Source organism: Diabrotica virgifera, chromosome 3 (assembly GCF_917563875.1).
Source record: "Diabrotica virgifera virgifera chromosome 3, PGI_DIABVI_V3a".
Classification (NCBI taxonomy): domain Eukaryota; kingdom Metazoa; phylum Arthropoda; class Insecta; order Coleoptera; family Chrysomelidae; genus Diabrotica; species Diabrotica virgifera.
The window spans coordinates 41,304,147-41,316,732 of NC_065445.1; the positions used below are offsets into that span (position 1 = coordinate 41,304,147).

Genomic DNA, 12,586 nt, shown 5'->3' on the forward strand with positions numbered 1-12,586 from the left:
GTAACTTATGCCAACCAGAATCAGAAGTCACGTGGTTTGGATTGCCTAAATACATAATATACACGCGCGGCAAATTTGACCATGAATGCAAATTGAATAGTAAATGGCCTCTCTTAAAATATAGGACATTGGTAGTATGTTTATAGAATGTCTTGTGGTAACATTCCACGAATAACTTAATCAGATGTTCACCGAATGTTCCTTGAATGTCCAGGACATTCAAACATTAATACAACTTTGATAGTACATTCCTGGAATGTTTTGTGTTGTTAGGGTTCTTGCCAAGTTCTTAATTAATTAATATAATATACAGTCGGAAAGATGAAAGAATAGGGCTTTTCATCGCCTGTCATTTGTTTCGAGCTTCTGTCATGTATCACATAATATTAATATATCCACGTCATATGTCTTTGGTTTGTTTCATTAACCAATGCAATACCAATAACGTATGACGAAGATATATTAATATTATGTGACACATGACAGAAGCTCGAAACAAATGACTGTGAATGAAACACATATTTTGTATTTGCTGTTTTTTTTTCATAAATAACAAACGAGAGAGATAGATTATTAATAATGTGAATAATATGTGATTGATGTGATCGTTCATGGGTATTCTTTCATTTTTCCGACTGTAGTATAATTAATTATAATTAGTGTTCAAGAAAGGAGACAAAGAAGACCTTAACAATTATAGAGGTATAAATCTACTGAACATCGCACTTAAGCTAACCACAAAAGTCCTAACCAACAAAATCAATAAACTAACAACTTTATCAGATGAACAACAAGGATTCAGATCCGGAAGATCCTGCTTAGACGCCGTATTTGTACTGAGACAAATCACAGAAAAGACCATTGAGTACAATAAACCAGCATATCTATGTTTTATAGAGCTGATAAAGGCTTTCGATCGCATCCAAGTCGAACGTCTCACATTTACTGTATAGAAGAAACACACCAATCAATATTATACAAATCATCGAAAACATCTATTTTCATAACCGAATACAGGCAAAGATAAATGGAAAACTAACGCAGTTTATACCAGTACAAAGCGGAGTCAGACAAGGTGACTCATTAAGCCCACTGCTATTTAATATAATAATGGACAAAATATTAGAAGCAGTACGTAAAGGCCATGGTTACAGAATGAAGAACAAAGAAATCCAAATATTATGTTATGCAGATCCATCTCCAAAAATTAACACACATCTTCAATACAAGAAATACAATACAACAGCCAAGAAATACAATATGATAATATCGGCAGAAAAAAATTAATGTATGACAACATCTAAATACCCACTACGTTGTAAAATCGAAATTGATGGGAAAATAATAAAGCAGGAAGCAAGGTTTAGATATCTGGGAATATATATAACCGGTTACGGAGATGTTGAAGAGGAAGTACGACAACAACGCTTAAAAGCAAGTAAAGCGGCCGGATCCCTTAATGACACAACCTGGAAGAACAAACACCTAAGGCAAGACACAAAAGCAAGAATCTATAAAGCAGCAATTAGACCTATATTGACATACACGGCGGAGACAAGACCTGACACATCTAAAACGAGACGACTACTAGAAACAACAGAGATGAAAATACTCGGACGAATATCAGGGAAAATCTGTTGGATAGGGAGAGAAGCGAAAACACGAGAAGATCATGCAATGTAGAAGACATAAATAGATGGGTGACAAAACGGAAACAGGAGTGGAACGAAGACATTAGTAGAATGGCAGAGGATAGGATAGTACGAATAGCACGAGATAAGTCACCAAATGGACGAAGAAGTATTGGCAGACCACGAAAAAGATGGTGCGATAACTTAAATAATCTAGGAGGCTATTGAAGAAGAAACAGGCTTTAAAGCCTACATACAAGAAGGAAGAAGAAGAAGAAGAAGATAATTAATGTTCTCCATAGTGTCTTACATCGAGTTTGCGAATGGTTTTCATCTCTGCTGCTTCTAGCATTCTTTTTGTCCTCTGTGTATTAGAATGGTATTGAGAATGGTATTGTGAAAATTGAGAAATCTTCCGAAATTTTGAAGACTTACTGTTGCTTTCTGGTTCCAATACAGATTGGCGATAACCCATTGTATGTAAATATGTGTATTATGTATGTATATGGATTCCAAGATCCAATCCCACTTCTTGTAACTATTTTATGTTTAGTTCGTGTTTTACGTTTTTGAATGCTTTCTCATAATCGATAACATAGAGAAAACCACTTTTTCTTTGATTTAAACAATTGTGTATTATTTGCATACTAAAGATAGTCTCTATCATTCCAAGTCTATTTATGAAGCCACAATGAGCCCAGCCAGTGAACTCTTCACATTTTTTAAACAATCTTGTGTGTAGTATTATCAAGAAAAGTTTTAAAAAGTGACTCAGTAGGCTTATTAGCTGGTGATTCTTACAGAATTTGGCACATGGGTTTTTAGGATAAGTGTAGAGCGAAGCCAATGCTTTGAAATCTGGCCTGTACTGTAAATGTAGTTAAAGAGCTGCACAATAATGTCTAGATTTTCTTCATTAAGTAACTTATTGTTTCTGCTTTCTGCATAAGTACATATCATCAGGACCTGGGGTTTTGTTACTTTTTAATAGTTTCATAGCGTGTATGATAGGAAGAATTTTGTAAAAATTTGAGATAATATTATGGTACTATTTACTGTGACTGATGAATTTCATGAGAAAATAGGATTGCACCAAGGCTCGGTGCTTAGACCTTATTTATTCTCATTAGTTTTGGACCAGATAACAGTGAAACTACAGCGTAGAGACTTAGAACAAAAACTGGAACAGTGGAGACAAGCTCTGGAGGAAAAAGGTTTAAAACTTAGTAGGACAAAAGCAGAGTATTTGGAATGTTCATTTAAAGAAGTAGTTACTATAAATAAAATGGTATCTTTGGATGGTGAAATGATTGTGAAAAGCAATAGTTTTAAGTATCCGGGATCGGTATTACAGAGTAATGGAGAAATAGATGGAGATGCATGCAGTAGAATTAGGGCTGGGTTGATGTAGTGGAAGAAAGCGAGTGGTGTGTTGTGTGACAGAAAAATTCCAATGAAGCTGAAGGGAAAATTCTATAAAACAGCCATATGACCGGCTATGATGTACGGAACTGAATGCTGGGCAGTAAAAAAAAAGGAGGAACAACGAATGGATGTGGCGGAATTGAGAATGCCTAGATGAATGAGTGGAGTGACAAAAAAGGATAAAATAAAAAATGAGTATATTAGGAGAAGTCTATGTGTGACATCAATTGATGCTAAAATGAGAGAACATAGGTTAAGATGGTTTGGTCATGTTCAACGTCGAGACGTTAATCATCCAATACGAAGAGTAGCTGAAGTGCAGATTCCTGGAAGGAGTAGGAGAGTAAGACCAAAGAAGACCTGGGGGGAGACGATTAGGCAGGACATGTTGCTAAAGGGGATTAATATTGATATGACCCAAGATAAAATTGTGTGGAGAAATTCAATTAGGGAAGCCGACCCTGCATAAGGATAAGCAAATAGAATGATGATGATTATGTACTGTTTACCTTCCTATGAGATAAATTAATAATCAACGATTGCCTGAACTGTGAAGTATTATTGCCTAACGAATTTTTTATTAAATGTAAAAATGCACAATAACCGTTAACTACACAGATTTAAGTAATATTATTTTTCATGTTTTGTATCTACATTAGACTCTCTAGGTGTTAGGAATCCATCTAAAATAGGAATTTTAATCTTTGGCAAGCTCTCCAAAAACTCTTCAACTTGATCTTCTATTTCCTGTCTAAGTTCATTTTGAGCCTGTACTTTATTTAGAATCATCTTTGAAGACAGATAACTGGTGTTTACAAGCTTGTTTATAAAATTAAGCAAAGCATCATCAGCAGGTCGTAGGAAAGAAAATCCGTTATTATGGCTAAAACAAAAAATATTAATTAGGTAAAGATTTGTAAGTTTTCTGTTGCAAGAAAACTTGAAAGGGTAATTGCTATTGGTGCTGCAAGGCTTTGACGAAATAAACGGAAGATTATTTTGAGGAGCTATAATTTAAATTTTAGGCATATACACTGCGGTGCAAAAAAATCGATCCACTAAAAATTTGGTAATTTTTGATGTTTTGAATTTCCTAAACCTGTCGTCCGATTTAAGTGATTTTTTATCACGTTATAGCCTTATCCATTGACAATATCGATGTAATAATATTGTTGCTAGACAGTTAAACTGTCATTGTATACCGGTTGTACGAATCAAACTGTGTTTTTTCTCAAAGTTCGCATCACCCTGTGGACTATTTTAGCACTTATAAAATACTGAAATTAAAACCCAACCATAGCCTCAGGTTTTCTTAACATTTTGTATTTCGATTCATTCGCTTATGTTGAATAATAAAAAGATAGGTACTTTAACAACTGGCCATGTTCGTCATCAGTACAGGGTGTTTCTAAATAAGTGCGACAAACTTTAAGGGGTAATTTTACATAAGAAAATAATGACAATTTTTTTTATTTTATTATGTCCGCAAACGCTTCGTTTCCGAGATACGGGATGTTCAATTTCTTTTTTACAAACTGACGATTTATTTATTGCTTTAAAACCCGTTGAGATATGCAGATTAAATTCGGAGGGTTTTAAAACGTAGTTATTGCATATTTTTTGACATACAATTAAGAATTTTATATTCACCATTGGCGTGCGTACGGGTAATACTATCGGTCATAATACCCGTTTGCGCGCCACTGGTGAATATTAAATTCTTAATTGTATGTCAAAAAATGTGAAATAACGACGTCTTAAAATCCACCAAATTTGATTTGCACATCTCAACTGGTTTTAAAGCGTTTGCGGACATATGATTATAAAGCAAATTGTCATTATTTTCTCATGTAAAATAACCCTCTAAAATTTTGTGCAAATATTTTAGAAACACCATGTACTGATGACGAACAGGGCCAGTTGTTAAAGTACCTAACTTTTTTATTATCCAACATAAGCGAATGAATCGAAAGACAAAATGTTAAAAAAACCTGAGGCTATAGTTGGGTTTTAATTTCAGTATTTAATAAATGCCAGAATAGTCCACAGGCTGATGCGAACTCTGAGAAAAAAACACAGCTTAATTCGTACACCAGGTATACAATGATAGTTTGACTGTCTAGCAACAATATTATTACAGAGATATTGTCAATGAATAAGGCTATAACGTGGTAAAAAATCACTTAAATCGGACAACAGGTTTAGGAAATTCGAAACATCAAAAATGACCAAATTTTTAGTAGATCGATTTTTTGCCCCGCAGTGTATTTTAGCAACACACTGCTCTTACCCTAGCAAATCGTTCTGGTATAGCTACAGTCTACTTTTTTGCTTCATGGTTTGATGGTAGTCGACTTATTTTATAAAACTAGAATTATAGTTCTCGAGTCCAACTAATTTAATATGACAAAAAAGGTCATAAAAGATAATTAAATCTCTAAATGGAGTACTGAAACACGAAAACAAAGAAAATTGAGAATATATGACACAATGATAAAAAGCACACTGATGTACCTACGGATCTGAAATATGGCGTCTTAAAGAATATCAAATAAGGAAAATAGAAACCACAGAAATGGATGCATTAAGAAGAGCAGCAAGAAAAACGAAACGTGATAGGTTTTGAAACAACACAATAAAGGAAGAAATGTGACTGACTGCAAAGAGAGAAAACAGCTGAAATGGGCATGTTCAAAGAATGCCAGAAGAAAGGCTACCAAAAAAGTAGCAAAATGGATACCACCGCAACACAGGAAACGAGGAAGACCAAAGAAATCGTGGATGGAAAGAGATAAAAGATCAATGAGCGAACGAGGATTGAGAGAAGATTGTAATGATAGGACGGGGTGGCAATTGGGCATCGGACAACGTCGCAGGACGTTATAACCCGAATCTATATAAAAAGGTAATTCACAACATCATTAAATAATCTTTCGAAATCTACATAGCAGACGTACAAGGCGCAACTTTTCTGTAGAATTAAGTACTCATGCAAAATAACGTCTCACTCCTGGATTTTGAATCCAAGCTTTATTCCCCCTTTTTTTGGCAGCGTTATGAGGAACGACTCTGATCAGTCTTCACGCTACCTGGGAGTTTATGTAATTTCATACGAATTTGATTTATTTCTTTATTGCTTTAACTGCTTTATTGCTCTTTGGATATTATATACAGTTGAGTCCGTGAATCTTTACCCGTGCGTCATCATTTAAAGCATACGAAATAAGTCGATAATAAGTCGGAAATTGAAATTTACTAAACGGAACAGCAAGTCACTTACTGTCACTTGCTGTCGCGTTTAGTAAATTTCAATTTCCGACTTATCATCGACTTATTTCGTATGCTTTAAGCGATGACGCACGGGTAAAGATTCGCGAACTCAACTGTATTATAAGCTTTTCCATTTTCGATTTTAATATGCAGGGTCACTTCTTTATCTAAACGATAGAAATGGATTTCACGACTCAATCAGTTTCGTTCAGTTTTTCATTCAGTTTATATTTTTCCACTGTTTACGAAGTCACCCGAGATGTTACCACTAAAGTCTATGGCTCTATGTTTTTTCTTTTGACTTTCACAGTTTTTCTACAATAGTAGAGTGATATGCGCAACTTTATAATAATACCTACAATAATCACATTTTGCGTGCATTATTTGATTCATCAATTGATTCATCTTCTAAAGTTTCGATTTCTCTACACAGGGTACTTGTTACCTAAAAATTAATCATTTTATAAAGTAAATTAAATTAGAAACACAAACTAAAAAGTACTGTTTTAATAATAATGTAAAAAAAGTAAATATTTTACTTTTATGAGCTACCCGATGTAGCTCATAAAGTAATAGTTATTTATGATATAAGTGTTAAAATTACAATTTTAAGGCACGCATGTAATTGAGCGAAGCCCATTCTGCAATTCACATGAGTGCCTTAAAAATATACTTTTAACACGCATATCATACAATATTTTTTCTACAAACGTGTTAAAAATGCAATAATACAGTTTAAATTAAATTTTAAAAAACCTTTAATACATTGAAAGGAGATAGTTTTAAATTGCATCGTATATTACGGACCTTAGCAACCATTGTTGACTTAATTGTTTACGGAAGTTTTTATTTGCTTTAACCATGGAAAATGGTAAAACTGCAGTGCAAGAAATTCATTTTTCAAATTGCGCAAATTGTACTATTAATATTAATGTTAATAAATGAAATATAAATATTTTGACGTTTGCTTTCAAAATTTGACATTTCACTTTTAACTGCAGTGCCTTAAATTTTTTAAAGCATACAGTGCTTTAAAGTGACATTTTTAAGGCTCCCATGGAGTACTAAAAATTGCATTTTTAAGACGTTTGTAGAAAAAATATTTTAAACTACATCGGGATAGTTCACGGGAGTTGGTTGCGTACCATTTATTTAAAAAACTTTAACATTGGAGTAAAAAACTTCTGTTGTAAAGTTTGTTTAGCAGTAAATGGTTAACTTTAATTAGTGCGGTCGTAAATATTATCAAATTTATCTGACTTGGTCCATTGTTAAGACCGGTCCGGAGCGATAGGCAATCAAGGTAGACAGAGTTGATCTTTTGACAATTAACACTAACTAGACGGTACTCCTATAATAAAGCAAAGGATCCACAAAAGTTACAATAACAACGACAAAAACAAAAAACGGATGTAAAATATATTGCTTTGCCTTATATACCCGAAATTAATGTGTTGAAATGAGTTTTAAAATAAATTAAATATATTTTAATTGCTAAGATTATGGAAAAACAAACCTTCAAACATATTTAAATTTTACGTGAAACCGGGCCATTTATGCTACTGAAGTACCAGAACAAGTATTGACCATTGAAGTCAAACATTTACTGCTAAACAAACTTTAATTGGTATAAGTATTTAATTAAAAAATAAATCAGAAATCCAAATAAATTAAAATAGCTGTTTTCGGTCTTGTCCATCTTCAGTGAACTTTGAAGTACAGCGCTAATAATCATAAAACCAAACAGTGGTTGGGTTGAAATTGTAGACCACATACTTAAAAGTATTAAAATAAACGATATGAGGTCAATGAGTCTACATTTATTCCACTCCCAAAAAAACCTAATACATCATCATGTAAAGACTTTAGACTAATTAGTCTCATGAGCCACTCTCTCAAGCTAATTCTTAAGATAATTCTTAATATAATCAAGCAGAAATGTGAAGAGACAATGGGAAACAAACAATTCGGTTTCAGAGAAGGATTGGGAACAAGGGAAGCTTTGTTCTCAATGTTAACATTACTTCAAAGATCATGGGAAGTACAGAAACCAATTTACTTCTGCTTTATAGATTTTGAGAAGGCGTTTGATAGAGTTCAACATGATAGGTTGTTTGAATATCTAGAAATGATTGGAGTAGATGATAAAGATCTGAGACTTTTACAACATCTATATTGGAATCAAGAAGCTTCTATTCTGGTAGACGGCAAAGAAACAGACAAAATTTGCATTCAGAGAGGTGTCAGACAGGGTTGTGTGTTATCCCCAACTTTGTTTAACGTATACTCAGAAATAATTTTTAATGAAGCCTTGGAAGGACAATGTGGAGTTCGAATCGGGGGAGAAACTATTAACAACATCAGATATGCAGACGACACCGCGATCATGGCTGAAAATATCGAAGATCTTCAATTCCTTATTGATCGAGTCACTAGAGAATGCTCCAATAACGGACTTAACATAAATGCAACAAAGACAAAATTACTTGTGGTTAGTAAACAAGACGTCGGCCCTATGCAACTAATTGTCAGTGACGAGTCAATAACAAAAGTTAACCATTTTAAATACCTAGGATGTTGGATAAACGAGACACTAAATCCGGATGAAGAAATTAAAACTCGTATAGAAATTGCAAGAGGAGCATTTATGAAACTTAGATCTATTCTGAGCAACTCTCAGCTGAACTTACAACTAAGAATCAAGTTCCTAAAATGTTATGTGTATCCTGTTTTACTATATGGATGTGAAACCTGGATCATGAAGGTTAACATGATGAACAAATTAGAAGCCTTTGAGATGTGGTCGTATCGTAGAATGCTCAGAATATCTTGGGTTCAACGCATTTCAAACAGAGAAGTCTTAAACAGAGTAGGTCAAGGCGAAGGTGACTTAATGAAGATGATAAAAAAGAGAAAACTTGAATATCTGGGGCATATAATGAGAGGTAGCAGATACAGGATGCTGCAGTTAATACTCAATGGAAAGATCGACGGAAAAAGAGGAATTGGTCGAAAGAAATATTCATGGCTCCGAAACCTTCGTCAACGGACTGGCTTATCAGCAGATCAATTGTTACATGCCGCACAAGCCGTCAATGAAAATAAATGAAACTATCCGGTAACAACACCGGGTACCAAGCAAGAACAGGAAACTTCCTTCAAAACGACAGCGGGCAGCTTATCACTGACGACAAGGAAATCCTAAAAACCTGGAAGGAATACTTGTATCAACTATTAAACGACCAAGCTAGCAGAAATACATCAAACACAGAAGTACATACAGCTGAAATATAAGACCAATACCCGACATACGAAGAATTAATACAAGCAACTAAAAAACTTAAAAATAATAAGACACCAGGTAGCGATGGTATACCCGCAGAAAGCTTAAAACATGGAGGAGAAGCGTAGTACAATTCTATATACAAGCTAATTCAAGACATTTGGCGAGAAGAAACAATGCCAGATGAATAGAAAGAAGGAGTTATTGTACCGGTATTGTATTAACTACCGGGGAATAACACTCCTAAACACCACCTATAAAATCCTTGCAAACATCCTGCTAGAAAGAACCAAAAAATACACAGAAGAAATCGTTGGAGATTAAAAATGCGGATTTAGACCGGGCCGCTCTACTATTGGCCAGATATTCACAATAAAACAGATAATGGAAAAATGCTGGGAATTTGATCGTGAGCTTCATCAGTTGTTCATAGATTTTAAACAAGCATTTGATATAGTATGCAGGGATAGACTGTGGACAGCGATGCAGGAACTTGGCTTTCCAAAAAAACTAGTCAGGTTGATACGGATGTGTATGGAACAGTTACGATGTAAGGTGAGAGTTTGACAACAATACTCGGAGACATTTGAAATAAACAATGGACTAAAACAGGGAGATGTACTTTCACCACAACTCTTCAATTTAGCTCTGGAGCACATAATCAGAAGTGCAAGAATCGAAAAACCCAATACAGTATTTCATCGAGAAGGACCAAACTTACTACTGGCATTTGCAGACGATATCGATCTAATAGGTAACACACGATTAAGGATGAAAGAGACTTTCGTGAGGTTCGAGAAGGAAGCAGAGAAGATGGGGCTCCAAATCAACGAAAACAAGACGAAATATATGTATATCAGCAGCAATAACCAAAGCAGAGACATTATTGGTCAGAACATCACCATCGATGACTTTAACTTTGAGCGCGTTAGAGAATTCAAGTATCTTGGAACAACAATAACTGAATACAATAACGGATCACAAGAAATAAACAACAGGATACAGGCCGGCAACAGATGTCTTTTTGCCCTCCAAAACCTTATAAAATCAAAACAATGAACAAGACGTACGAAGATACAAGTCTATAAAACAATCATACGATCCGTTGTGATATATGGAAGCGAAACGTGGACGATAACAAAGGCAAACGAAGAGAGACAACTGGTTTGGGAAAGAAGAATCCTAAGGAAGATCTTTGGCCCTGTGCTAGATGAAGCATCAGGACAATATAGGATAAGAACTAACAAAGAGCTCGAAGAACTTTACCCAGACGCCAACATCATAAAAGAAATAAAGTCCAGAAGACTCCAATGGGCGGGACACCTCAGAAGACATTCTGACCAAAGAACAGTAAGACGGGTTTGGGAGGAAGTCCCAACTGGAAGGAGACCACGCGGACACCCTCGACTCCGGTGGCGAGATAATATAGCAGGAGACCTAAGCGCGATGGACGTGGAGAATTGGATGGAGGTTACTCAAGACAGAAAACAGTGGAGGCATGTTGTCGAGTCGGCTAAAACCCACGAAGGATTGTAACGCCACGGAGTAAGTAAGTAAGGTAACAACATGTGTCCCTACTAGAGATAATAATTACATCTGTCTTGGACATTTTGTCTGATTATTTTGTTTATGTTTTTGCACCGTTGTTCGTTTTTATTCTTGTATTTCCTCCTTTCAAATATAAATGCCTCTATTTCTTATAATATCAATATTTTAGGGGCTGTATAGCCATCCAGTTTATTTTTTATGGTATTCCTCAGGATCTTCTCTAACTCCCTCCATTTTTCTCTTGCAAGTCCTTGCCTTTCGACTTTATGAACTTCTTTGTATCTGTGTTCTTTGATCTGTCGGCACAGATTAGCTTCTTTCAGTCTCCTCAGAATAATTCTATGTGTTTTGGTGGCTGTTTTTATTTTCTTTAGTTTGAGTTTCAAGTCTGCTAAAATAAAATTTTGGTCACTGGCTTTATCTGTGCTTACCTGGGTAAGCTTTAGCCTTTAGTCGATGTTATGGCATTAAGGAATCTTTTGTTTATAATAATGTAATTAATATGATTCCTTACTCTGTTCTCATTTTCATCTCTAGGAGCTTCCAGGTGTATATTCTTCGAACTGATAGTTTATAACAGGTTCCCAGTCCATATTCACCTATCACCTAGTGCAGGGTTCTGCAACCTGAGGCTCGTGAGCCGCATGCGGCTCTTTGGATGTAAACAAAAAAAAACATTTAAAAATCTTGACAAAAATCAAACATTTGTCACTATCGGCTAAAACAGTATAAGATAGATGTCTTCAAATGTAACATATGACATATTTGCAGGTGGAAGAAATCCAACTTTCTTCCGCCTTATCACTTGCTATAGATGAGTCTTCCGACGTAAAAGACACGGCACAAGTTGCCCTTTTTGTCAGGTATATGTCCTCCCAAGGTCCCAAAGAAGAACTTCTGGGATTGCTACCGCTCTCGGGACAAACTAGAGGGGAAGATATAGCGATGCAAAAATGCCTTAAAGAGAATGAGATCGATTTCAATAAAATCGTTTCAATAGCAACTGATGGAGCCAGAAGTATGACAGGAAAAAATAAACGGGCAACAACGATTCTTAAAAGCAAAATAAATCACGAAATTCTTACATTTCACTGCATAATACACCAAGAAACGCTTTGTGCCCAAACATTTCCAGCCGAAATAATTGAGGTCGTGAATTTGGTGATCAAGATTTTTAATAGCATCTTGTCAAAAGCACTCTATCATCGTCAGTTTAAAGAATTCCTAAAACGAAATATATGTAGGCTCATTATTCCGACCTCCTTCTTCACAATAAAGGGCGATTGCTTTCCAAAGGTAAGATGTTGAAACGTTTTGCTTTGTGCTTGAATGAACTAAATACATTCCTAAATGAAAAAGGCATTAATCACTCTGAATTAGGGAACGACAAATGGTTGAAAAAATTTTACTTTATGGTGGATATCGCTGC

The 12,586-nt window shown here is 35.1% G+C and overlaps 1 protein-coding gene across 1 annotated transcript in view; it reads right to left on the bottom strand.

The window, feature by feature from the left end:
* Positions 1-3,614: 3,614 nt before the first annotated feature.
* LOC114327747 (uncharacterized) overlaps positions 3,615-12,586 on the bottom strand; it is a 34,445-nt gene continuing 25,473 nt past the window's right edge. Inside the window, exons 2-3 of the mRNA XM_028276453.2 lie at positions 6,695-6,771; positions 3,615-3,939 (exon numbers count right to left, since the gene is read on the bottom strand). Of these exons, the coding sequence (XP_028132254.2) occupies positions 3,687-3,939; positions 6,695-6,771 (330 nt within the window). The 3' untranslated portion in view covers positions 3,615-3,686. The remainder of the gene's footprint in view (positions 3,940-6,694; positions 6,772-12,586) is intronic.